Raw genomic sequence first — 27249 nt, 5'->3', positions numbered from 1 at the left:
TATTTTTTACTTTGAAACAGAATCTCACTAAGTTGTGGAGGGCTTCACTAAGTTGCCGAGGCTGGACCTGAACCTGCAATCCTCCTCTCTCAGCCTCCCAAGTACTGGGATTACAAGCGTGTGCCACCATGCCTGGGTATCGTTATCACCAAACTTTAATCGTGCGGTCTGTGTTTTAGAAAACTCCACATCAGCAGTCATTTTGATTCCCCAGGGGGGAAAAATCTGTTTTGATTTGTAAGAACACTTAGTTAAAAGTTTAGACTGCTGAGCCACAGTCTACCACTATTTATTTATTTATTTATTTACTTATTTATTTATTTATTGCAGTACTGGGGATGGAACTTAGGGGCACTCTACCTCTGAGCTACATCTCTAGCCCTATTTTTTATTCTTTATTTTGCAACAGGGACTCACTGAGTTGCAGAGGGCCTCACTAAGTAGCTGAGGCTGTCCACGAATTGCGATCCTCCTGTCTCAGCCTCCCAAATGCTGGGATTACAAGCGTGCGCCACCACGCCCAACTCTACCACTCTTTTTAAATCTTATTTTGAGATGAGCCTTGCTACGTTGTCCAGGGTGGCCTCAAATTTTCAATCTTCCTGCTTCAGCCCCAAGTAACTGGGACTATAGGTGAGAGGCTGGGCTACAGGTGTATACCACCGTACCTTGCTGTTTTGTTGCTTTTTAAGATATTTTCAACTGTGTTTTTTTAATGTTTTAATTATGAATCCCCAAAAATATTACTTGTCAGTAAATTTGGGGTGAAATAAAAAACAGTGTGGTTTTTTTTAAGAGGTTCAAACCTGGTATTGATAATGCATGCCTGTAATCCCAGTACTTGGGAGGCTGAAACAGGAGGATCACAGGTTCAAGACCAGTCTCAGCAATTTAGTGAGATTCTCAGCAACCAAATGAGACCTGTTTCAAAAGCAAAAGTAAGAGCTGGGCGTGGTGGCGCACGCTTGTAATCCCAGCATTCGGGAGGCTGAGACAGGAGATCGCGATTTGCGGACAGCCTAGGCAAATTAGTGAGGCCCTCTGCAACTCAGTGAGACCCTGTTTCAAAATAAAAAATAAAAAATAGGGCTGGGGGGTGTAGCTCTGAGGCAGAAGACCCTGGGTTCCATCCCCATTATCACACACACACACACAAAAACCTGATAAGAAAGTGAAAGAGATGAACAACAAGTAAAAGTGAAAGTGAGCAGGAGGAAGGAAGGTGGAGCCTAAGGGCTGAGGTTCCCTTTCACAAAGACCTTGGGAAATGCACACAATTAGACACCTTAACCTCCAACGTCCCTCCCCACCTCACCGCGTTCAGCCTCACTCACCACCCAGGAATCCGCCACCGAGACTCTTCCTAGGTATTAACCACCCAGAACGCGATGGCAAAGGGGGAGAGGAAGCTCCACCTTCTCTGGTCGCCAGGCCCCAGCCACAGAGCCCAGACCTGAGCTCCTGTCTCACGTCTCCTCCATCTGTCGGGAAACTTCCAGGAGACTTTGATTTAAATCATCTAAGTCTCAGTTTTCTTATGACTGGAGGTAATGATTCACAGGGCCATACTACAGAGAAAATAAAATAATGATGTGCACTGTTTTTTGTTTTTTGTTTTCAAAAAACAGGGCTCACTGCTCATAACTATACTCCCTTTGATACCTTTGTTGGTCCTAAGAAGGCTCTTCTGGTTTGCCAACAGTCCTCAAAGAGGACTGTGGTCCTCTTATTTTAGGATAAGCTTCCCGCTCTAAGCATCCCTCTACTCCTTAGAAAAATGCCTGGATGAGGATTGCAGGCAGCCTGGGTAAGTATGCAAGACCTTTTTTCGGAATAAAAAGGCTGGGGTTATAGCTCAGTGTCAGAGCATCCGCAGGCTCAATGTCACCACCTAGGGAAGGAAGGAAGGAAAGAAGGAGGGAGGGAGGGAGGGAGGGAGGAAGAAATGCCCTGGATTACTGCTATTTGGGGTTTTCTTTTGTTTCTTATAGATGAATGTTACAGCCAGACTTTTCCAGTAAAACATGGAGGATCTAATCTGTCCCCTCCCCAAAGACCTCATTAAATTGAGAGTAAGAGCCGGGCGTGGTGGCGCACGCTTGTAATCTCAATACTTGGGAGGCTGAGACTGGAGGATCGCAGTTTGCAGACAGCCTCAGCTACTTAGTGAGGCCCTTTGCAACTCACTGAGACCCTGTTTCAAAATAAAAAATAGGGCAGGAGGTGTAGCTCGGAGGTAGAATGTCCCTGGGTTCCATCCCCAGACACACACACACACACACACACACACACACACACACACACAAAAGAGTAAGGGGAAGGGAGATTTAAATTCACATAAACAACAAACAAAAAAAAAACAATCTAAATGAGAGAAAACATTTATGAAGTGAATTCAAGAAAATGTGAGGAGCCGGACACCAGACATGTGACTTTTCCTAAATTCTTTGTACTTACTGAAAAGGTCATAGGTAAAACCTAAATGTTTGGGTTAGAGTACCCCTCCAAGAATTTGAGGGCCGAGCCGGGCATGGTGGCCCACGCTTGTAATCCCCGCGCTTGGGAGGCTGAGACAGGAGGATCGCACATGTTCGAAGCCAGCCTCAGCTGCTTAGTGAGGCTCTCAGCAACTTAGTGAGACCCTGTTTCCAAATAAAGTATCAAATAGGTCTGGGAGTATAGCCCGGAGGTAGAAAGCCCCTGGGGTTCCACCCCCAGTACCACCAAAAAAAAAAAAAGAAGAAGAAGAAGAACTTGAGGGCAGGATGTTAAAATGGGTTGAGGCGCTACAACTCCTGTGAAGTTGCTTTGGACCCAACACATTCAGCTCATTCATTAGGGCTGGAAATTAAAATGTCTGGATGTATTCTGGGAGAAATATATTAATATTAAATTTGTAAAAATGATGTACCAGGACGTGGTACATCCATTAATTTAGAATGCGCTTTTCTACACATGGTGTGTGTATGTGTGTGTGTGTGTGTGTGTGTGTGTGTGTGTGTGTAGCACCAGGGATTGAACCCAGGGGCATTCTACCTCCAAGCTACACTCACCCTTTTTATTTTTTTGTTTTGTTTTGAAGCAGCGTCTCACTAATTTCTGAGAGCCTTGATACATTGCTGAGACTGGTCATCCTCTTGTCTCAGCCTCCCAAGTACTGGGATTACTGGATGCAGACGTGTGCCGCCCTGCCCGGCCGTAGAAACTTTCTTTAACAAGCTGTGCAAAAAACATGCTTGGAAGTACCACTATACTACACTGAATGTGAACAAAATAAAATGTGCGCGCATACAGGCTCCAGTGGTTGGCTGCTTATCCAATTGAGTGAAGCCAATACACATCACACCATCAGGGTCAAAGTCCTGTGCCGCCTGGGGTGGAATGCCAAGTAAAAATAGGTGCTTATTAAATGCCTTTGATCGCTTTGAAGGCGGTGGTTTTGCTCAATCAAAGTCTCCCAGCCTTGCTCAGACTGCAATTTCCTCTTCAGCTAAATTTACCCTTAGGATTTTTTTACTTTAACTGGTATTTGCCAGTTTTTTAACCAGTGTAAAAATGCCTACTCTTCTTTCCCCCTGTCCTTCCAGACTTCAAAGCGCTTTCTTCGTCCATCCCGTTTGCCACAGTACTATTTCAGAGGCAGGAAAGTTTCCTTCCCCATAAAACGACCCTCTGCTCTCCAGCCTATTGTGTCTAGACCTGAGCTAGCGGTCCAGGCTGCAGCTAGAGCTGCGTTCGCCTTTTTCCGCGCAGGTGCCGCAGTGTCCCGAGGGTATCCGCGTCAGGGACTGAATTGAGGGATTCTAGGACACTCCGCGGCTGGGATCGCCCATAGGATGCTCGCGACTCTGCGCGGGGCCCCGGAGGCCGCTGGGAGGCGTTCCGGTTCCACAGGGGGCTGGGGCCAGGGCAGCCCAGCCTATGGGCCCGGGAGGACACCGGCCAGGCTGGGCCCCTCGGTGCGCGGGGACACCCCCGCCGCGCGCGCACGCCCCGCGTCTGCACCCTCCCGCAGCGATGCGGGGCTGCGGGGCGCTGGCGACTCTGACGCCCCACCCGGGGCTGTCCTGCCGGCGACCTGTTTGCAGCGCGCTGACCCCGGGTCAAGATGCAGACCCGAGAGACCCGCCCGGGATGCCCGGGATGGCCAGGACCCCCGCTCCAGCCGCGGCCCGCGCGCCCCAAAGCCCGCGATCGCCGCCATCGCCACCCGTCCCCGGGGCCCGGGCGGTCAGAGGCGCCTCTTCGCCCGGCTCTGGGCGCCCCTGCACCTACCCACGTCGCCCAGGAAGCAGCCGTCCGCGGCCCGCGGCTCCATGCGGCTCGCTGGCCCCGCGCCCCCGCCTCGCTGGCCGGACTCGGCTGGGACCTGGGTCCGGACCTGGGCGGAGCCGCCCGAGGCCGGAGGCGGCCGCGAGCCGGGAGTTGTAGTTCCTGCAGGCCCGGCTCGTCCCCGCTCCGCCCGGCAGCCGAGGGGTGGGTGTGCGCGCTCGCAAGTGCAAAAAACACGCGTCCGGGTGCACACGCGCGGCCCGCGTGCAAGTAGGTGCCCCGTGCAAGACGAGTGTCCAGGTGCAGGACGGGGCCCCGGCGTTCCCGGGCTGTGCATGTATGCAAACCACGCGGCCGTGTGCAAAACATATTTGGTGCCCAAAGTGCGTGTTCCTGTGCAAACTGGTCCAGCTGCCAAAAGAAAGTCGGATGCTGTGTGCAGATGGTGCTACCGAAAGCGCCGGAGTCCCTCGGTTATAACTTTCTGGAGCAGCGTTTCCCACCGGAGCTGGGGCTTCTAATGCCTGGCTCTTGCTTTGGTCTCTAAGATAAGTCAAGTAATTTTAAACCGTTCGGATCCTTTTTTTTTTTTAGCCTTTTATTTACTGACAGTTTTGTTTGTTTGTTTTGGTATTGGGGATTGAACCTCAAGCTACACCCCCAGCCATATTTTATTTTATCATTATCATTGTATATTGTGTGTGTGTGTGTGTGTGTGTGTGTGTGTGTGTGTGTGTGTGTTACTAGAAATTGAACCCAAGGGTGCTCTATCTCTGAGCTATCCCCCAACTTTATTTTATTTTTTGTTTCAAAACAGGGTCTTACTAAATTTTGGCTTACTGATGTCAAAACTGTCTCAGCCACTGATCCTCCTGTCTTAGCCTCTCAAGTACTGGGATTACAGTTATGTGCCACCATGTCCAGCTAGGTGTGACTGAGTCTTAATAAAACTTTATTAAAACAATCACTGAATTATACATGGCTTGTATACTTTTCCAACTCCTGTATCATGCCAATAATTCTACTCTTTGTAATATATATGTACACACACATACTATCAGTGTCTTCAGTTCTTCTCTAGCACTTACAGGTTTTTTTCTTTTTTAGCTTTAAGGTAGAATGCCCCTGGTTTCAATCCCAGTAAACCCCCCACACACACACACACCCTGCCAGCTATGGAAGAAGAGCAGTAAGGAAGGTTGGATTATAATGAGTCTTAGATTGAAGCTCAGGTTTGGACACAATTTAGCTGAGATGGTCCTAAGCAATGATTTTCTTTGGAGGATACAGGTGAGTGAAAGAACTCTCTTGTGTGTGTGGGCATCCTGAAGAAGCAGGAATGCCATGGTGGGTACACTGGGTGGCAGTGAAGTGAGTCAGCTCTACTCCAAGAGCAGAGTATCTTTTTTTTTTTTTTTTTTTTGGTGGTACTGGGGTTCCTGGATGCCCTTCTACCTCCGGGCTACACTCCCAGACCTATTTTATATTTTTGAAACAGGGTCTCTTACGCCAGCGCGGCTGGCTACGAACCTGTGTGATCCTCCTGTCTCCGCCTCCCAAGAGCAGGTTATCTTGAAGATCATTGTTAGTCTTGCACAGCCATTTCTCTACGTGTATTTGAGGAGCAATTGACCTTGCTTCCCAAGGGTCTTTACAAACTACAGGATCTGTGCTTGCAATTAGTCTTAGGATTTCAACTGGTACTCATCCTCTTCCATTCTCTTCCACTAACTCCATTGGGGTGGGGGGCTGGGTTACTGGTGACTGAACACAGAAGCATTCTGCCTTTGAGCTACACCTCTAGTCTTATTTTTTCAATTTTTTATTTTGAAACAGGGTCTTGCTATGTTGATGTGAGTCTCACTACTTATTGAGGTCATCCTCGAACCTGCACTCCTCCTATCTCAGACTCCCAAGTATTGAAATTACAGGCATGTGCCACCACACCTGTCTCACTATCTATTTTTAATCCCCTTCACTCTTAGTTATCCCTCAGTAGGTCTTGTGGCTTACCTGGTGGTGACTCAAAGCCTAATTCTTAAGGAGACTTAACCTATAGTAATCATAGACATTTAAGGTTGGAATTGCTGTGTGTGTCCATTCACAGTTACAGTAAAGCCAGAGAGTACTAAAACACCCGAATGTGCACCTTCATCATATTAACATCCCTTCCCATGCATAAAAAGTTCTACTGCTGGACGTGGTGGCGCACGCTTGTAATCCCAGCATTTGGGAGGCTGAGACAGGAGGATCAGGGTTCGCGACCAGACTCAGCTACTTAGTGTGGCCCTTTGCAACTCAGTAAGACCCTGTTTAAAAAAAAAACTTATAAAATATAGGGCTGAAGGTGTAGCTCAGAGTTAGATTGCCCCTGGGTTCCAGCCCCAGTACCGAAAGAGAGAGAGAGGGGGGGGGGGAAGAAGCTCTACCTCATCCTAATGGCCAGCAACAATTACCACTATCAAAAGGGTAGCTTCTCTGTTCACCTACTGCTCTCTGGACACAAGGATCCATAGTATCCTCAGCAGCCTTCGTTTTCAATTTAAAGGACACATGTTGAGTCTCCTAATAAGAAGACACCTCCAAATTTCCAGCCTGGCAGAGCCTAGAATTATGGGAACAAAAAACATAGGCTCTCAGTGAGTCACTGAAAACCGTAACAATGGGGGCCACTTCTGTTTGCGTCTAAACCCTCAGCTTTCCCCTCTTACATTCTGGTTGTAGATGTGCAGCAAAACCCCCATCGGCTGCCCATTGATTTTGCCCCTAGGATTATTATGTCTTATTTGCCTTCTCTGAAACTCCTTCAGGGTCAAGTTCCCTTGGCTGCCTCGCTAACTTTGCCAGCCATTGGAGTAATTGTGACCTCTGGCTTCTATTACCACCTGCCTTTGTTACCTCAGACCCCACCAGCCCCCTCATATTAATAAACAGCTCTGTGAGCATCTTTACCACTATAAGCGATGACCTGAAGTCATCGTATTTCCCAAGATACCAATGGTGAACTCAACACTTCATGTCGATAATCCCGTATCTCACATTCCACGTGGAATATGCTCCTCTTTGCCATCTGAATTGTGAGTGTACCAACCCCCTTTTTTCTTGGACCTTTTAAAATCTTACTGTTAGCAGTTCTGGTGCTGTGAAAAGCAGATATACAAGCAATTTGTTAGGGGAAATATCTGCAAAGAACAAAAGAAGCAACAAGAGTAGATGAGACGTCTTCAGATCATGGTACGGTTCTGATATGCACACTTTCATTGTGAATGGAAATAAGGAAGGAAACATTGATAGGGATTCTCAGACTACTGCAAAGTTCTAAGAAAAAGTCTAAGGTTGTTGAAGAACCTCTAAGTAAAGTCTATACAGAACAGCAGTCCTGCTCTAAACAAAACGGACCAAAAGTAGCCTCCCATCACCACCACCATGCTCAAGTCATTGGCCGGGAACAGCCTGGGGGAAGGATGATCTCAGCATGAAGCTGTGGTGGATTCGACCAGGTGGCAATAGAGGCTGTCAGCCAACTGTGTTCTCCACAGTAGGTTCTTATGAAGGAGAATCAAGTGGGGCATCTCAGTGGCCATCATAGGAAATAATGCCTATGGAAAAAAAAAAAAGTAGAGGAAACAGAACTGAGCAGGGGGAGCAAACAAAATGCGAGAGAGACCTAAAAATATTCCTACCAGCCCAATAGGAAACTCTGAAAGAAAGTAGGGCAACTCCACTTTGGGCAAGAAATAGCTTCCATACCAATGCCTTGTCCAATCATTGGTCAGGGACTAACCTCAAGAAGATCATGATTTCTACTCCAAAGCTAAGGCAAACCTTGAAGGAGCTGAGAGCTAAGGATGTCAACTAACCATCGTTCTGGAACCTGATCAGCAAATTCTTTGAGAGGACGTGAGCAGACCATTCCCAAAGTTGCAGGAATGATTCTTACACTTGCTACATCACTTTTTGGCTATGTACCTATCCACATAGCGATAGTGACATGTGAGTTATAAGTTATTAGGATTTGGGAGCTGTTATATTTTTCTTATTTTGTGCTATCTACTTAATGTCTTGTAGATCTTTCTCTGAATTTAATCAAGTGGCATACCAGAAGGTCCTTTTAACTCAATGTAAGATTTCTAACATTCAAATGAGGAAGACTAATTCAAAGCAGCTAATTCAAGAGGGCATTTAGATCAGATACTGACTACAGATATTTCAAGAAAAAACAATCATTACTTGACCAGTCATATGGGACATTGTCCACAAAAGGGATGGGAAAAAAGACTAGAATTTGTCCAACCATATTCTCATTCTCATCAGTTTCCTTTGAAGGTACAACATTCTTTCTTTACTTTTCTCCCTCACTTATTTTTTCTCTCCATTGCAATGTATATTTAATAAAATAGGGATGTTTTCAGCCATTGTTTCTTTGAATATTTTTTCCTTATTCTGTTTCTCTTCTCTTTTGGTATTACTATTACACATATGCTGGTGTGCTTAATGTTGTCCTGCATTTCTCTGAGGCTTGGTTCATTTTCTTAAATCTCTGTTCTTCAGTCTACATAATCCCAATTGATGTATGTTCAAGTTTACTAATTCTTCAATCAGTTCAAACCTACTGCTGAGTACCTCTAGTGTTATTTCAATTACTGTACTTCTCAAGTTTACCCTTTCCCTTTTAATTTTAATTTTTTCTCAATTTTAGCTGGGCATGGTGGCACATGCTTGTAATCCCAGTACTTGGAAAGCTGAGACAGGACTGCAGTTTCGAGGCCAGCCTCAGCAACTTAGCAAGACTCTCAGAAACGTACAGACACCCTAGGGTGAGGTGCATAACTCAAAGGTAGAATGTCCATGTTCAATCTCCAATACACACACACACACACACACACACACACACACACACACACACACACTCGCGCGTGCGTCAGTAGTTTATTCGATTTGGTGGTAGCACAGTGGTTTCTTAGTCCATTTTCTTTTGCTATATCAATAACATAAATTGGGTAAATTAAACATAATAGAATATATTTGGCTGATAGTTTTGGAGGCTGAGAATTCTGAGATTCAGGAACCACACCTGGTGACAGATTTTATGCTGCATTATTACTTAGTGGAAAGGAGTGAACACATGCACAAGAGAGAGGAAGAAGATTGGGTCAAACTTCATTCTTTTATCAGGAACCCATTCTTGCAATAATGGCTTTAATCTACTCATGAGACCAAAGTTCTCATAACCTAGTCAACTATTAAAGGTCCTATCTCTTAATACTGTTGCAATGGCAATAAAATTTCAACAAATCTTAAAAGGGAACATTCAAACCACCGCAGGAAAATATTGTGAAACACCAGAGGGAGCTTTTAATGCAGTGGTAATATCCTATTGCTTGACCTGAGTAGTAGTTTCATGAATGTTTGCTGTAAGACAAATCATGAAGTTGTACATTCCGATTTTATGCACTTTTAGTCCAGGAACATTTCATTCTCCACTTTTATAGCAGTCTTCTATTACTGAGTAGACTTAATTTTACTTCTCAGAACCTTTACACTTGCTTTGCCTTCTGCTGGGAAAGCTTTATCTCCAGATCTTCCAGATTGACGCGGTAGTTTTCATCTTTTTGATTTTCAACATCCCATTTTTATTGGGATCTTGCAGTTCTGTTTCTTCTGCCCTGGACTCCAGCTTCCAACTCTAGCATTTCCAATCCAATAGCATTTCCAGTTTAATTTTCACCGCATGTAATATGAAATCCTAGTTTGCTGCTGCAGTGGTTTACCTGTGTTTTTCGTTCACTTCTTAATTCCATAGTGGCTGCGCGGGCTTTATCTAGCTTGTTCATGATTACAGCGTCTAATTCAACACCCAACCACACGAAACAGCAATGAATACATCTTTGTATTCCCAACAAGTGGTACCGTTCCCGGCTCAGTAGCACTTAATCTCTTTCAAAGATGCTTCTCTCGGGTACGGATAGACTTGAATGAATGTTACGGTCACCTTGGCGCTCTCCGTATAGATCATACACTTCAACGAGTCGTTCTAAGCAAGTAGCAAGCGACGGCGCGTTCTACGGATTTGACATTTTAGTAAACTTAAACACATGTGCGAGGTTTTAGAAATGCCCCCTTTTGGCCAGACCAAACAAAACGTCGTCCTAGCAGCGGAGGCGGGAGGCACTGACAGCGAGCAAGCCGAGGTGCGCCACAACTTCACCGGACACCCAGGACGGCCATGGACGAGTCTCCCGACTCTTCCGGAAGCACCTACTTCCGCTTCCGGTCGGGCGCTAGTCTCGCGTGTGCTGCCGAGACTCGGTCGGCCAATCCGGAACCCCGCGCCTGCGCAGAGACGAGAAGCGAGCGCCGCGTGGACGCCGCCAGCGGTCTGCGCCTGCGCCTTGGCTCCGGCCCCGTGATTGGTTGCCGTCTCCTAGGGGGCCGCGGCAGTAGTTCAGTTTTCACTTTCTCTCTCTTCCGACCCCCCCCCTTCCCTCGCCGGGAGGTTTTACTTCCGGTTGCTTGCGCCTGCTGCGAGAAAGTCGACACGTTCCTCCGGGCGCTGACCCCGCGCGGGGGATCGGGGCGCGGGGCCGGGCGCGGCGCGGGGAGCGCGGGGCCCCCGAGCAGGGGCGGGCCGCGGGGACGGCCGAGCCGGCGCCCATTTGGTGCACACTTAACTTGCCACCTGGCCGCCAGGCCGGTGGGGGTGGGGAAGCATCGGACAGGCTGGAAAAGCATGGGCAGTGATCGCGGCGACCCCGAGGGCTCGGAGGCGGCGGCCGCACCGGAGACAGGTAACCCGCTTCCCGGCGGGAGCTCGGCCGTCCCGGCGGGGGCGCAGGGCGGCGGGCGCGCTCTTCTCCCAGTTTGCAGGCTCCAGGGGTGGGCATCGCTCCGGGTCCTTTATGCCTGGCCGCCTTCTAGGAGCCAGGATCTCCCGCCACCGCTGGCAGCCTCCTTTGCAGACCTTAACCGGGCTACGGGTCGGTCCAGGGCTTCCACATTTCTCATCCTTTTGGAGGCAAGTCAGTCTGGAACGGCGTCAGCATTGTGTTTGTGTGTCCTATCCCAGGGCAGGCAGCTCGGAGACGCGAAAATAACTTCTTAGCCGGGCGTGGGGGCGCACGACTTTCATCTTGGTACGTGGGAGGCCGAGGCAGGAGGGTCACAGGTGCGAGGACAGCCTCAGCCAAGTAGACGTTCATCAACTTAGCGAGACTCTGTTTCAAAATTAAATAAAAATGGGGCTGGGGGTGTCATGCAGAAGTTGAATGCCCCTGGGTTAAATCCCCAGTAACACACGCACGCGCACACACACACACGCACGCACACGAAAAATTTTTCCTAAGGGTTTTTATGAAGTCTGCGTCTCAAGTTTCTTTTTACAGAGACCGGGGCAGTCCTCACTTTTGTTTGTTGTTTGGACCGCTGGGGATTGAACCCAGGAGCATTCTACCTCTGAGCGAGCCACAAACCAGCCCTGTTCATTCATTTATTTATTTTTGAGGCAAGGTCTTGCTAACTTGCTGAAGCTGGTTTCCAGCCTGCAATTGCTGACGTGCCCAACTGCGTGACCTTTTGAGAAGTAAATAAGGAGCCGAGCATGGTGGCACACGTTTATAATCCCAGCTTGTAATCCCAGCATTCGGTAGGCTGAGACCTGAGGATCGCCGACAGCCTCAGCTATTTAGTGAAGCCCTCTGCAACTCAGTGAGACCCGGTTTCAAAATAAAGAATAAAAAGTAGGGCAGGGGGTGTAGCTCAGAGGTCGAATGCCCCTGGGTTCCACCCCCAGACCCGCAAAAAATAAAAAAGTAAAATAGGTCTGTCCAAGGATGAGTCAGTTAACAGCAAATTGGAGTAATGCATACGGAGATTTACTAGGTTGGCCCGTGCAACCCAGCAGTTTGAAGGTGGCACCAGCTACCACTTTCTGGGAGAACATGGCTGATGAACCTCAAAATTTTAAGGAAGATAGTTTGAAAATTATCGAGTTGCTCTTAATCACCACGTGTTTCTTTGCCATCTATATATTTAAAGCGTTTTTACCTTTATTCTCCATGTAAGGTAAAATTAGGATTGTGAAGTTGATGAAAATGTTTCCTAAACTTGAGTGATGTACATAATTATTACTATAATAGCATTGGGGATCTGAGGAGCCACATTGTACCTCTTAAAAAGCATTAAGAGAGACAGGCAGAGATAGACACACTGCACAGGCCTATAATCCCAGTACTTGGGAGGCTGAGACAGGAGGATTACAGGTTCACGGCCAGACTCAGCTACTTAGGGAGACCTTTGTTTCAAAATAAAAAGTAGGGCTGAGGTGTAACTGGGAGGTAGAGTGCCCCTGGGCTCAATCCCAGTGTCAAACAAAACAAAACAAAACAAAGCAAAAAGTCCATCAAAAGATGGAAGGGGAGTCAGAGGAAGTGGTGTGATCCCAGTACGTGGGAGGCTGAGGCAAGACGATTCCATATTGGAGGGATCGCCTCAGCAGCAAAGCTAGACTCAGCAACCTAGCAAGACCATGTCTCAGAGCAAAAAATAAAAAAGGACTGGAATTGTAACTCAGAGGTAGAATGCCCCTGGGTTCAATCCCCAGTGCCATACACACAAAAAGAATGAAGGGGTGAGTGTGTGGTGGTAGTATAGAATTTGAGACCGGTGGTAATCCTACCAGGGAGGTTATAACAAAGCAAATGTTTCTTGATACTGCAAAATTACTCTACTGTTGAAACACTGCCTTGTAGAAATGGCTCCCTCTATATAGGATTTCCAGTGCATCAGTAACCAGCTAGCTCAGGCCAGAAAAAATAAAAGGTGACAAAGTGCCTATCCAGTTATTTTAAGGGATACAAATACAGTGTTTGAAATGTCTTTTCGGGCCATTTGCCTAAGTCTAATTAATTCTCCTTAAATAAGATATTTAAATGATGAGCACCTCCTGCAGCCCACATATGTTTGCTTAAATGAATTAAAATCTGCAATGTGCCTAAAACTTTATCTGATGGTGTTCATTAAATAAATATAGCATGACATCTATTTAGCGTAGGTACTGCATGTGTTGTCTTTTGTTTCTCTCTTAGTGGAAATTTGAGTTATTTTTGTGATTACGGTCATGTTGTAGTGTTTGTTGTTTTGTTGTTATTATAAACATTTCAGGTGCTCGTGATCTTATAATCCACTTATAAGAATGTTGGGTAATCTGCTAAATTGCCCTCAAATAATTATACCCTTTCAAGTCACTCTTTCAAAAGGTATGGTTTCATCTCCTTGCTAGCATTACTGGATGGAAACAGTATTTTCTAATCATTTTACCCACCTAATAATTGAAAAAAAAATCTTATTTTAAGTTTTATATTTATTGGCCAAAAAGTCAAACATTTTCCGCGAAGTCAAAATATCCATTGCTTTTGTGTCTATTTGGTCTGAACACTGTTCTTTGATGCATTTAGCTATTAACTTGCCATACTGTTTTAGTTATTGTAGCTTTATAATGTATTTGGTGTTTTCTTCTGAAAAAGCTCTGGGTTCTTCTTTTGCATTTTTTCTTCCAGATGAAATTTAGAACCATCTCTTCAAGTTCTGTAGAAAATCTTGTTGGGATATTGTTTGTGATTACACTGAACTTATAGATTAATTTGAGAAGAGACATTCTTTTGAGTTTTCCCTTCTAGGAGAATAGGTATGTCTTCCTGTTTCTTCTTTTTAAAAATATTGTGAAATGTGTTATTAATATATATTGTTTTAAGAAAGCCTAACTTTGTACCTTGCTTAATAGAACATGACAGGTACTTTGCAAAGTCTGTTCTAGGAAGGCAGCATCATAGTTTTTTATTTTATGTTAATTATTCTCTTGCCTTTTTACTTCTGTCATTTATATATATGGCCATAACTAACATATTATTTTCACCTTTTTTCGAGCTTTATTTGAATAGAATCATATATTCTGTGAATTGCTTTTGCTAAACTTTGTTTCTGAGATTCATCCACATTGAAGCATGTGCCTGTAGTTAAGCAGTTTCAAAACTTTTTGGTCTCAGGGTTCCTTTACTCTTTGAAAAATTACTGAGGACCTCAAAGATCTTTTGTTTATGTGGACTATATTTATTGATAATTACTACTTTTTTTTGTTGTTGTACTGGGGTTGGAATTCAGGGTCATTCTACCACTGAGCTATACCCAGCCCTTTATTATTATTATTATTATTCTTTATTTTGAAACAGGGTCTCACTGGGTTGCAAAGGGCCTCACTAAGTAGCTGAGGCTGGCTACAAACTGAGATCCTCCTGTCTCAGCCTCCCGAATGCTGGGATTACAAGGATGCGCCACCACGCCTGGTGATAATTACTACATTAGATGTTAGAACTAGCCAATTTAAAATATGTACTTATGGTATCCTTTTTAAAAAAAAAAACCTATTACATCTAATAACATCTTCTCGAGTGTTAGCAATGAGTGGCATTGCTTTAGGTTTTTGGAAATACCTGTCGTGTCTCCTTTAATCACTAGAGTTCTACTTCAGAATTCAATCTACTGCAGTACATTGTTTTGGTTGAAGTAGAGAGAGTCGCTCAGTTTGCTCAGTGGTTGGAAAAAAGAGGAATATCTTAAGGTAGTTTTGTTCTTTGATGTTCGTCTCCTTTGATGCGAAGAGTTTCTTAACTTTTGCTGTGGCGTAGGATGTGAAACCATATGAGTGAGCTTGCCCGTGCTCTATTGCATTAAAATCCACTGGTGTATATTGTACTTATTGCTTTTTCACCCACACATTGGTCATCTGAAAAATACGGGTTTACTGAATTATCGCAGGTTTTCCAAATGATGGCACAGACCGTGATATAGTATCGACAGCGACACAGGTATCAACGTTTTTACCGCTTCTGGAACCCTTGCTTGCCGAAGCTCATTCATTTACACTGAAGTATAAGCTCGTGTAAGAATTCATTCTGTATACATCGTGTTGGTTATTTTCATCCTTGCACTATTATAATAGTTGACGTATCGTTGTTCATGGTTCCGTGTGCGTACATGCAATGTTTTTTACTTTAGCATATTAGTAATGGAATTGCTGGGTCTGTTGGAAGACAGTGTGCATGTCACCTTTATTAGATGCTATCTGAAATTTGATTTATACTCTAGCAATAATACATAAAGCATCCCATTCTTTCCATGGACCAACGTATTAGTTTTTTTCTTGTAAAGATACACTTCTAGGAGCCTGCTGAGGGGTTAGGCCAGTGCCGGGGCCAGCGGCCGGCATCGGAGCCTTCCATGAAGCAAGGCCGCTACTGAGGCCTCCGAGGCCTGGATCGGAGCCTGCCAAGGGGTTAGGCCGATGCCGGGGCCATCAGCTAACATCGGAGCCTGCTGTGAGGAAGGCCGGTGCTGGGGCCTCCGAGGCCGGGATCTGAGCTAGCTGAGGGGTTAGGGCAGTGTCGGGGCCAGCGAGGCCAGAACCAGGGCCTCCCATGAGGCAAGGCCACTGCTTGAGCCAGCGAGGTCTGGATCAGTCCACCGGGTAGCCAGGCCACAACTGGGGCCATCAAGAGTGGGATCGGTATTTTCAATGGGGCATGCACAGAGAAATATCGCAGAAAATAAAAACCAGATGCTTCCCTTAATCAGCAAAAACTAGGAGGAAAGGGGCAACAGGAAGTGGTCGAGCTATAGAAAGGGCCCTGTAGTGAAGCAATTAAGGTGACCAATCAGAGGGTATGGAATAGGGGAGGATGGAGCCTCTTTAAAAAGTAGGAGGTACATAAACACATGTATCAAAGTTAATCAAACAAGCATGGGATTGAGGGAGGGGGAGGGAATGGGATGGGGACTGGATGAGGGCTAATTGGATGATGTGTGCTTGTATATCCTCTCAAGTCTTATATTCCAATGTGATGTATGATTACAATGCACCAATTAAAAAAATGTATAAAATGAAAAAAAGATACACTTCTGTAGTTTCTTCAGATAATTTTAGATTTTTTTTTCCTTTTTTTTAGTACTGGGGTTCCTGGAAACCCTTCTAATTCCAGGCTACACTCCCAGACCTACTTTTTTTTTTTTTTTTGTGGTACTGGGGTTCCTGGAAGCCCTCCTTCCTCCGGGCTACACTCCCAGACCTATTTTATATTTTTGAAACAGGGTCTCTTACGCCAGCACGGCTGGCTTCGAACCTGCGCGATCCTCCTGTCTCCGCCTCCCAAGCGCGGGGATTACAAGCGTGCGCCACCACGCCCGGCTCCAGACCTACTTTTTATATATTTTTTTGGAAACAGGGTCTCCTAAACCAGCATGGCTGGCTTTGAACCTGCATGATCCTCCTGTCTCCGCCTCCCAAGCACGGGGATTACAAGTGTGTGCCACCTCGCCCGGCTTTAGCTTTATATTTTATGTTTATATAGTTGGCATCATTAAATACAGATAAAATTTTATTCTCATGTAATTAATTATAGAATTTGTCCCCTTTTTTTGCACTTACTGGAGATGGAATCCAGGAGCATTCTACCTTCAAGCTACACACCCAGCCCTATATTTTACTCTTTATTTTGAAACAGGGTCTTACTGAGTTGCCTAGGTCCTCCCCAAGAAGCTGAGGCTGGTCACAAACCGTGAAGCTCCTGTCTCAGCTTCCCAAATGCTGGGATTACAAGCATGCACCACCATGCTTGGCTTTACCTAAAACTTTACTGGTGGCAGATGTTTGAATAGTCATTGAATTTCTTTAATCGTTACAGGATTACTCAGATTTTTAAAAATTACGTCAGGTTTTGATTTTTCTAAACTCTTTTTGGTCTAAATTTCTTTTTTTGAGGAGGGATTAAGGGGAGGGTGTGTGTGTGTGTGTGTTACTAGAGATGGAACCATATAGGGTATTACCTCTGAGCTACATCCCTAGTCCTTTTTTTGTTTTGAAACAGGATCTCGCTAAGTTGCTAAGGGCTGAATTGCCGAGGCTGGTCTTGAACCTGTGGTCCTCCTGTCTCACTCTCCCTAGTACCAGGATTATTGGCTTGCACCACCATGCCTGGCTTCTCCATGGAGAGCAATATTGGTAGATGATATTTTTATAGTTTTCTAATGTATTGATGTAAATTATCCCAGGTAATTTATAATTTTAGAAGTCTTTCTCGTATTTGTGCTTATATCTTCTTTGTCTCTAATATTTCTGGTTTTTTTATAATGTTTGCTAAAAGATTACTTATTTCATTATTTTTTTTTCACAGAACCAGCTTTTGCTTTTATTGATTTAGTTGATTGGGATTTTTTTTTAATTGGTTTTCTACTTTTCTCATAAGAAATGTCTGGGGTGTACTTCTTGTTTTATCCCTAATAAGATTTAATAGCACTTAATTGGAGAGCTAAATCCCTTGGTAATAGTCTATTTTCTAGTCCTTGATGGTGAAATGGGCTCTGCTTAGGGCCTTTGCTGTGCACCTGCTCCCTCATTAGGAAGAGAGATGCTACGACCCCAGTCACTGCGGCCACGCGAGGCCCCTGCTTCGCTCCTATGCGCCTCTCTTACTTAGCTGCGTCCAGGACATTTGGGATGGGGTATATCTAGGGGTCTAGTGATGATGCCAATAAAAAATGTTTTTCTGTCACCTACACTTTGGCCATATAGAATAATTAAGGAAATCCTATTATGGTATGGTGGCACGTGCCTGTTAATCTCCACATGGGAGGCTGAGACAAGAAGATCACAGGTTTGAGGCCAGAGTGCAGTAACCTAGCGAAACCTTTTTTTTTTGTTTTTTAAAAAGAGGGTTCTGAGCCAGGCGTGGTGGCGCACGCTTGTAATCCCAGTGCTTGGGAGGCTGAGACAGGTGGATAGCACACGTTTGAAGCCAGCCTCAGCTACTTAGGCTCTCAGCAACTTGGTGAGACCCTGTTTTCAATTAAAATATTAAAAAATAGGTCTGGGAGTATAACCTGGAGTAGGAAAGCCCCTGGGTTCCACCCCCAATGCAACAAAAATAAATTAAAAAGGGGGCTGAGGGTGTAGCTTAATGGTAGACTGCCACTGAGTTCAGTCCTTAGATCTGCAAAAGAAAAAAAAAAAGAGAGAGAATCTAATGGTGGGTCTTAAAACATAATTGTTCCTGAGAGAAATTTATTCTTGGAATTTCCTTAAAAGATGAACAAAACTACTTAGCAATATTTGTATAATTAGCAAAGAATTTGATGCAGCTGCTTTATTAAAGTAGATAAATTAATGCAAACGTACAAATCCCTAAAATCAGTTTAAAGAGGAGTTAGAAAGTGCTCTTTGACTTTATGTAGATACCTTAAGAAGTTGCCATATGGACTTTGGAATGATTCTAATAAAATATAATCTCGACTATAAATAGAGGCTATGGTCTCTGAAGAGTTGGTTGACCTTTTTACACAGTATATCAAAAAAATTTTATAGATGTAAAATTACAAGCATCAGACTGATAATCAGAAAGTTTTTTTTACAGTAGGTTGGACTTTGAGAATGTTAAAACAATCCTCAAAAGCCAAGTATTCGCCCCAGAAGTAAGCCGCTGCAGTTACGTGACAAGAGTACATTGATAGCATTCACTTTATTCAGTGGATATAATCATCAAAAAAGCTTATAAAATGCTCTTTCCACTAGAGCTACATAATTTTCTATGAGTTTAAATAATTTGCTTGATGAGTTTATATTGTTCTGTATAGTTGTATACAACACAATATGATAATGATGCGTCCCTATGTTAGGCGTTCACATCTATGTCTTGGGGATGTCTGAACCATTCACAACCATATTCAATAGATCCTTTACTCACTTATTTACTTATTGTGGTCCTGGGTATTGACCACGGGAGTTCTGCCCCTGAGCCACACCCGCAGCCCTGTTTTATTCTTTATTCTGAAACAGGGTCTTCTAGGTTGCTGAGGGTTGCTGGGTAGGCGGTCCTCGTATCTCAACCCTCCGGGTACCGGGATTTCAAGCGTGCTCCGCCAGGCCCGCCGGCCCTTCATTTTTGTCAATTAGAGTGAATCCCTGGGCAGGCCGGCCGTGGAGAGGACAGTGGGCCTCCGCCTGGAGTAGCCTGGGGTCACTGCAGGGAGGAGAACATGGACTTGGGCCCGGTGGGATTTCCAGCGCAGCGTCTGGCGGGTACCTGCGGGCAGGGCGCTAAAGAAGACTGGATCTTGAAGGGACCGTGAAAATCACCGGAAAACCGTCCTCCTAGGAGGCTGGGGGCCCCGGACGGCCAGATGGACGGCCAGATGGAGGGCGAGGGAGGGGATGGTGGAGGGCGAGGGAGGGGATGGTGGAGGGCGAGGGAGGGGATGGTGGAGGGCGCAGGGCCGCTCCCGGCCCCGCCTGGCCTCGCTCCCCGGGCTCGGGGCCCTGGTGGACGGGCAGCTCGCGGGCAGCATCCCTGTTGACTTTCAAAAGGCGCCGCCTGCCCCGCGCAGCCCCTCCCCGGCGCCATGAGGTGAGAGGGACCGGGCAGCGTCCTGGGCCCGGGCTGCGTGGGCACCCACGATGCTGGCCCTCCTCGAGGTGGGGCGTCGGGTGGGGTGCAGGGTGAAGCTTTGGGGGGCTGAGGCGGGCATCGGCCCCTGAACCCAGATCTGAGTCCCCGGTACGGTGGACATTTTTTGTGCTATGAAATAGCAGGTTTCTTTTGTTAGAGGGCATCTTAATTTATGTTTAAGATTAAGCGTGGTAAAAATAGCGTGCCCACACATGAAAAATGTACACATAAGGTATCTGCTGGGAAGGGATGGCGTAGTGACTTCCTCTGGACAGACTGACGTGGATTTTCTACCTCATCTCACACCACAGCAGTCCCTTTTTAAAAATGTTTTATTGGTGCATTATATTCATACATCATACTGGGGTAAAAAACTTGTGTAGACAAAAATGCACACATCACTGATTTCACCCCTGCCCAACTCCCACCCCATTCCCTCCCGGTCCCACCTTCCCTTGCTTGGCTTAGTGCTTGACTTCGATATGTTTAAGTACATTGTGTGTTTTAGAGAATTTCCTTCTTCCCCGCTCCCATCCCCTCATTTGGGTTGTCTTGTTTGCTCCTATATAGGATTTCCTTTTTCATCTAGAGTTCCTCCTATGACCCATTTCTCCTTAGCTTTCACATATTAGGGAACACAGCAGTCTCCTTGAGATTTACTTTGATTTATTAGTATGGTTAGTTAAGTTTATTTATTGAACCATTTTTTTTGTTCCTAGAATGATCTCTCATTGATGTTATTATTTTAATGTCTTGATGGGTTATCATTGCCAGTGCATATATTTAGGATTTTACTATCAGTATTTATAGGAAATAGGTCTGTATACCTCTTTTCTGTGTTTCCCTTTGATTGCTTTGTGAAAAGAATTGGGAAGCTTTATAAGTTTGGGAACAGATTATGTATTGTATTTTCATACAATAAAATGAATACATTTTAGGTATAGTACAATGAATTTTGACAAGTGTATGCATTGTTTAAGCACCACACTAACTAAAATTCAGGACATTTCCATCACCCAGAAAGGTCCCTTGTACCTACCCACTTGTGGTCACTCTCCTGTTTCTACCCTTGCCCTAGATGGGATCCTACTGGTAAATTTTTTTTTTTCTGTAGATTACCCTTTTGATTTTAGAACAGCCTATAAATGGAATCAATATGGTACATACATTTTTGCATCCAAACTTAGTTGCCCAGTTTTGTGTTGATACTCACATCTGTATCGGCACGGGTTTTTTTCTTAGTCATTGCTTAATAGTAGTATATTGTATGACTTTACCAGTTTGCTTATCCATGACCCATTGATGAACATTGGAGCTATCGACAGTTTTAGGCTCCTATAAATAATGTTGCTCTGAACTGTGTGTGCATTTCTTTCTGTGGAAATGATTCATTTCTCTTGGGTAAATATCTGCAAATAGAATCGCTGGGTCATAGGTTAACTGTAAGAACCTATAATTATTTTCCCAGTTGGCTATAATTATTTTTCTACTACGAATGGATGAGAGTTCTTTCACCCTTCATCATTGCCAACATTTAGTATTTTCTTTTTAGCTCTGGCCATTCTGGTAGATGAATATATTTTGTTGTGTTTTTAGTTAGCATTTCCCAATAACTAACTTTTTAATGATGTCTTTTGAAGATCAGAAGGTTTTAATTTTCATGAAGTCCAGGGTATTGGTTTTCTTTCATGGTAACTAATTTTATGCCTTGTGAAAATTTTATATACCTAATAGTAAAAAAGTTTTTTTGAATAGGAGCTTTATAATTTCAGCTTTTATATTTACGTGACTCGTTTCTAGTTTAAATTTTATGGTTCAAGTTAGTTTGAGGCTCAGGGTCCCAATACCCTCCCCCATTTTAGTTGCTCTACCACCATTGGTTGTAAAGCTATTCTTTCCTTATTGAATTCTGTTGGCGATATTGCTGAAAACCAGTTTCTGGGCTCTTCTGTTCCGTTGTTCCATATGTATTATCTTTATGTTGCTACCACATTATCTTGACTACTTTGTCTGTGTAGTGCTTCTTGAAACCAGATCCTGAGGCTCACCTTTGCTCATTTTCAAAATTGGTTTGATTATTTGGAATCCTTTGGATTCTTATGTAAGTTTTAGAATCAGATCGCCAGCTTCTGCACACTGGGATTGCGATGAATCTGTGGCTCAGTTTTGTATCCTAACGTCCTCCAGCAGTAGTATCAGAACACAACCACAGAATGAAGCTGGAGGACATAGTGCTCCACGAAGCACTCTTCAAGCAAAGAAGCTCTTCCAATCAGAAACCTGTGATCCATCTCTGTCCATCCAGAGGATATTTTTAGTTTTCTAGGAAATTTTCAAGATGACCTTAATGATTATGTGTATGTGGTACTTGGGATTGAACTCAGTGGCATTCTGCCTATTACTCCCCCCGCCCTATTTTATTCTTTTTGTGTGTGTGTGTGTGTTGTGTGTGGGCGTGTGTGTCTGTTTACTGGGCATTGAACCCAGAGGCATTCTACCTTCAAGTTATACTCCCAGCCTGGTTTTATTTCTTATTTGGAAAGAAGGTCTCTCTAAGTTGCCAAGACTGGCTTCTAACCTGTGATCCTCTTGTTTCAGCCTTCCTAGTACTGGGATTACAAGCTTGTACTCGTTGCTTGACCTTAATGACTGATAACTGAAAATTAATCAGAGGCCACTGTAAATACAAGAAAACAAAGCATGGTGAAAGAAAGGAACTTAACTACCAAGTGTGGCTTGGCTCTGGTTGATATTACAATTAAAAAGTGAAACTTTAAATACTGGAATAACAAAATCTAATAGGAGAGGAGATGGAGAATGGGGTGTTTTTGGGTGGTGGAAGATTTTTTCATTAAAGAAATGTCTAGCCGGGTGTTGTGGTGCACTCTGTAATCCCAGCATTTGGGAGGCTGAGACAGGAGGATCGTGGTTCGTGGACAGTCTCAGCTACTTAGTGAGGCCTTCTGCACCTTAGTGAGACCCTTTTTAAAAAAATAAAAAGAAAGAAAAAATGTCTAGAGAATTCTTTTTGTTTTATAGTACTGGGGATCAAACTCCGGTGGGTTTTCTACCACTGAGCTACATCTCTATACTTAATTTTTGTTTTGAAACAGGGTTTCATAAGTTGTCAAGGGCCACAGTAAGTTGAACCTCCTGTTTCAGCCTTCTATGTCCTGGCATTATAGGCATGTGTCACCCCATCCAGCTAGCATTTATACAAATATCTTATTGAGAGTTATAACACAGGATATAGCTTAAGTTGAAGGTGATTGGCAAATAATGGTTGGCACAGAGTAAGCACCCAACAAGTGTTAGCCATCGTTATTAATACCTTCTTTGCTAATACGTAATAGGATAGATGACTGTGAAAAAGGAATTTAATAAGTTACCTAGTGTCAGTGTGCAATACCTTGTGCATAATAAGCCTTCAGTAGAGCAGTTTGGAGGTCGCATCTTAGAACCGCAGGGAGCCTTAGAAGGGTCGTGGCAGTTAAATGAAGTCTTAGAGAACATAAATCTTGGACAAAACCTACTAGTTAATGTTCTCTCTGCCACAAGTAAACGTTGTTTAAACATTAAGGGACGTTTATTCGTGTTTCACAAAGTTCAGGAAAAGCAGCTTCAGGTTAGTTCATTCGGTGGTTTAAGGACTTCACCGTGAATCTCGGTGTTCGTTTCAGTACTAGAGATGGGACCCAGAGCACTGTGCTCCTGAGCTTCAATCCCAGCGCTTTTTAAATTTTTATTTCACTTTTTGTGGTACTTGGGGTGGAAACCAGGGACGTTCTACCTCTGAGCTCTATACCCCCAGCCCTATTTTATTCCTTATTTTGAAACAGCCTCTTGCTGAGGCTGGCCACACCCCATGGTCCTCGTGTCTCAGCCTCCCAAGTACTGGGGTTACAAGCATGGGCTGCCATGTGCGGCTTTTGGTTCTTTTCTTTCTTCTCTCTTCTATCTCTACCTCTCTGTTTTTTCTCTTCTGAAACTTGGGATTGCCCATACCTTAGATTGGGGGACGAAAATAAGGCATGCCTTTGGGGAAGGCAGTTGACAGGATTGTCACACCAAAGTCCCAGAACTAGTTAGTAGTAGAGCCCGCACTAGAACACTGCTTCCAGTTTAATTCTTCCTGTTGCTATAAACAGCCTTGCTTGAATAATTGATGTAATCAATATAGCTACTTTTACCAGTGGATTGTCCATATTTTACCCAATTTTACCTTATATCCTTTTAGAAAAAAAATATAAGCCGTACACGCCATTTTTGTAAAGTGTATTGAAATCTCCAAGTAATAACTGTTTAGAAAGCACTATGAAGCTCATGCTGAGGCCTGAGGCGCTTGTTTCTCTCTTTGCTCATATTCTTCTCCCTCCTTCTTACCCTAATCAGGCGTATTAAACTACCTGCAGTCCCCTTTGTGTGTCACATCTATACCTCTGTGCAACTGCTCATCCTGTTTCTCCGGTGTAGAAGGCACGCGTTGAGCCGGGCAAGGTGCCGCATGCCTGTGATCCCAGCATTGGAGAGGCTCAGACAGGAGGATCGCGGTTCGCAGACAGCCTCGGTTATTTCCTGAGGCCCTCTGCAACTCAGCGAGACCCGGTTTCAAAATAAAGAATAAATATAGGCCTGGGGGTGGAGCTCGGAGGTAGAATGCCCCTGGGTTCCTTCCCCAGTACAGCAAAAAAATAAAAGCACACATCGATTCATCCCTTTTAGCTTTCTTATTTAAATATCTCACACTTCAAGTGTTCGTGCCTCTAGGAGACCTTTCCTGGTACATCACACTCCAGAGGCACCTCCACACTGCACACGTCTGCCTTCCCTTCACCTCTGCCTTTTGTAGTCTGAGCTCTTTTAACCCACTTCTCTACACACTAGAAACTATTTCTCATTTTGTGTGTGTGTGTGTGAGCTACTGGGGATTGAATCCTGGGGCATTCTACCTCTAAGCTACACCCAGCCCTATTATTTATTCTTTGAAACAGGGTTTCACTAAGTTTCAGAGGGCTTCACAACATAGCTGAGGCTGGCTGCGAACCTGGGGTCCTCCTGTCTCAGTACTGGTATTACAGGTGTGCGCCACCATGCCTGGCTTTTCACATTCATTTGGATAAATAGAAGATAAATACTGGATTCATGATAGTCGCTATTAATACTTTAATGAATGACACTAGTTTGGGCGTGAGGAGTGATTTTTTTTTAATTCTACTTGGTTTTGTTATTTTCAACCAATTAGAATAAAGATGTGGTTCTATGATCTCTGCTCTTTGTTTTGAAAATACCCCCTCCAGTGAGGCATAAGTGATTTCTATAAGCAAAATTATTTATATACAAAATTTTCATTAGAATTTAAAGACTTTTAGAGGAAGGGCATTTCAAACTACTACGTTATATAACAAATTTAGTACTTAGCTGCAGAGACGTATTGAAGAAGATAAATTAACATCATAAGTTTATTCCTAGATACTCTTTAAGCATTTGTTTACATTGTAGATAATGCTACAGAATAATTCACTTCATGAAATATTTTTTTCTTTTTTTCATTTTAGCATTTATCACATTAACAAAGAACAGGACTATGCCAAGAATCCCAGTGTTATATGTGATGAAGAGGGATGTAGACCACCCTCCCAGCCACGTTCTCTCTTAGAGAAGATTGAGACAGGGTCCACGTCAGAACAGAGTGGGTATTCAACTATTACCAATGCATCCACAGTGCAATGATTTAAAAAAAGGATTTTTACAAACTGTATAGTAATTGCAACTTTTTAATCATTAGTATAAAATTAATAGAGATTAAGTTTTCAAATCGTATCAAAAAGATACATTTCTCATTTGTATTTCTTCAAAATCATGACTTGTTTTTAATTGGGATATTTTAAGTAATAGCAATAATATATACTCGTACAAGAAAAACCTAAGTTATAATAATGTATATTAGGCAAAGTATATGTACATATTTATAAACTTCCCTTTTATCTGCTTCTCAATCTCAGTAATCACTGATTTAACATCATTAGCAGTATGGCTTTCCCATTCTTTGTGTTTTTCTCTGTGTACTTGCAAAGCCTAATTTTATTTACCTTTTTTGGGGGACCAAATATCACTATATGCTTCTCAGTAATTTATATCTCAGCATGTATGGATTTGCATTGTTTATAATATTTGCATGTTATTCTGTTTATGTCACTTTACCTCCATTGTTTTAGATATTATCTATGCTCTGCAAAGAACACTCGCATGTGTGTGTGTGTGTGTGTGTGTGTGTGTGTGTGTGTGTGTCCTATACGCCTATCCTAATATGTCTGATAGGAATACATTCCTAGAAATGGAAAGGTTAGTGAGTATGCACATTTAAGTTTTTGTAGGTCTTACCGAATTGTGCTCAAAAAATGCATATTTATCTTAAACCAGCTATCCTTTAATATCTTAGAAGTAAAGAATCATTGAGAAATGGGCTTTCATTATGGCTTACTTAGATAAAATATAGAGGCGTCACTGGTATTAAGAGATGTAGGCTATAATCCTCCTGTAGGGAGACGTGATCGTGAAAATGATGGAAAGAGATGCGTGTGGCTAGTTTGTGTTTGACCTGTGTGTCACATGAGCGGACATTGCTGCGTGTGTGTGTGTGTGTGTGTGTGTGTGTGTGTGTGTGTGTATCTGTCTGTCTGTCGGTCGGTCTAGGGCTCATACTCATGGCCACCTTCATGCTAGGCAAGTACTCTACCACTGAGCTATACCCTACCCCCAGCCAAATGTTTGTAGAATGAAAAAGTTTACATTTTTCTACCATACAGCGTAAAGGAAATTGGTTTATTGTTCTTATGTTACTATGAGTTAAAAAGAGAAGCATCTAAAATCACACTCCAAAGACTGAATGCACAGATATAGAGGAAGGTGCAAAGAGCTGAGTCCTGCGGGAAAGTTCTGGCCCCAGAGCTGTTGTGATTGAACCTTCTCCACGCATACTGTGTTCATCACTTAAACCTTGAGGGATGCTCTGAGTACCTTATAGACAAGAATTGTTCGAGTTATCTTAAGTATTGCTTTAGGTTCTTTGTGGAAGAGCCAGCCCCTCTTTCTTTCATTTTTCTTTTTCTTTTTTGGTGGTTGTGGTACTGGAGATGGAACCCAGGGCCATTCTACCTCTGGGCTACAACCCCAGCCCTACTTTTTTATTCTTTATTTTGAAACAGGGTCTCACTGAGTTGCAAAGCTCACTTAAATAGCTGAGGCTCCCCCTCACATAAATTGATCCTTGTGTCTCGGCCTCCCAAATGCTGGGATTACAAGTGTGCACCATCACACCCAGCTCCCCTCTTAATTTTCTCATTACTCCTTCCTTCCTTCCTTCCTTCCTTCCTTCCTTCCTTCCTTCCTTCCTTCCTTCCTTCCTTCCTGTGTGTGTCACTGGAGATGGAACCCAGGGACATTCTACCCCTGAGCTACACCCCCAGCCCGACTTTTTTATTCTTTAAAT

At 43.9% G+C, this 27249-nt stretch overlaps 2 protein-coding genes across 2 annotated transcripts in view; one reads left to right on the top strand and one right to left on the bottom strand.

Moving 5' to 3' along the window:
* Positions 1 to 4318, bottom strand: part of ASB13 (ankyrin repeat and SOCS box containing 13) — a gene marked incomplete at both ends in the record, with an annotated part of 19932 nt that extends 15614 nt beyond the window's left edge. The window contains one exon of the mRNA XM_080716939.1: positions 4276 to 4318. Within this exon, the coding sequence (XP_080573065.1) occupies positions 4276 to 4318 (43 nt within the window). The remainder of the gene's footprint in view (positions 1 to 4275) is intronic.
* Positions 4319 to 10498: 6180 nt separating this feature from the next.
* TASOR2 (transcription activation suppressor family member 2) overlaps positions 10499 to 27249 on the top strand; it is a gene marked incomplete at both ends in the record, with an annotated part of 59435 nt that continues 42684 nt past the window's right edge. The window contains 3 exon segments of the mRNA XM_080717219.1: positions 10499 to 11060; positions 11339 to 11405; positions 25316 to 25449. Coding sequence (XP_080573345.1) covers positions 10499 to 11060; positions 11339 to 11405; positions 25316 to 25449 — 763 coding nt within the window.

Source organism: Muscardinus avellanarius (assembly GCF_963383645.1).
Source record: "Muscardinus avellanarius genome assembly, chromosome: 20".
Classification (NCBI taxonomy): Eukaryota; Metazoa; Chordata; class Mammalia; order Rodentia; family Gliridae; genus Muscardinus; species Muscardinus avellanarius.
The sequence above is the reverse complement of the archived record's forward strand: the minus strand, read 5'-3'. Positions and strand labels throughout refer to the sequence as shown.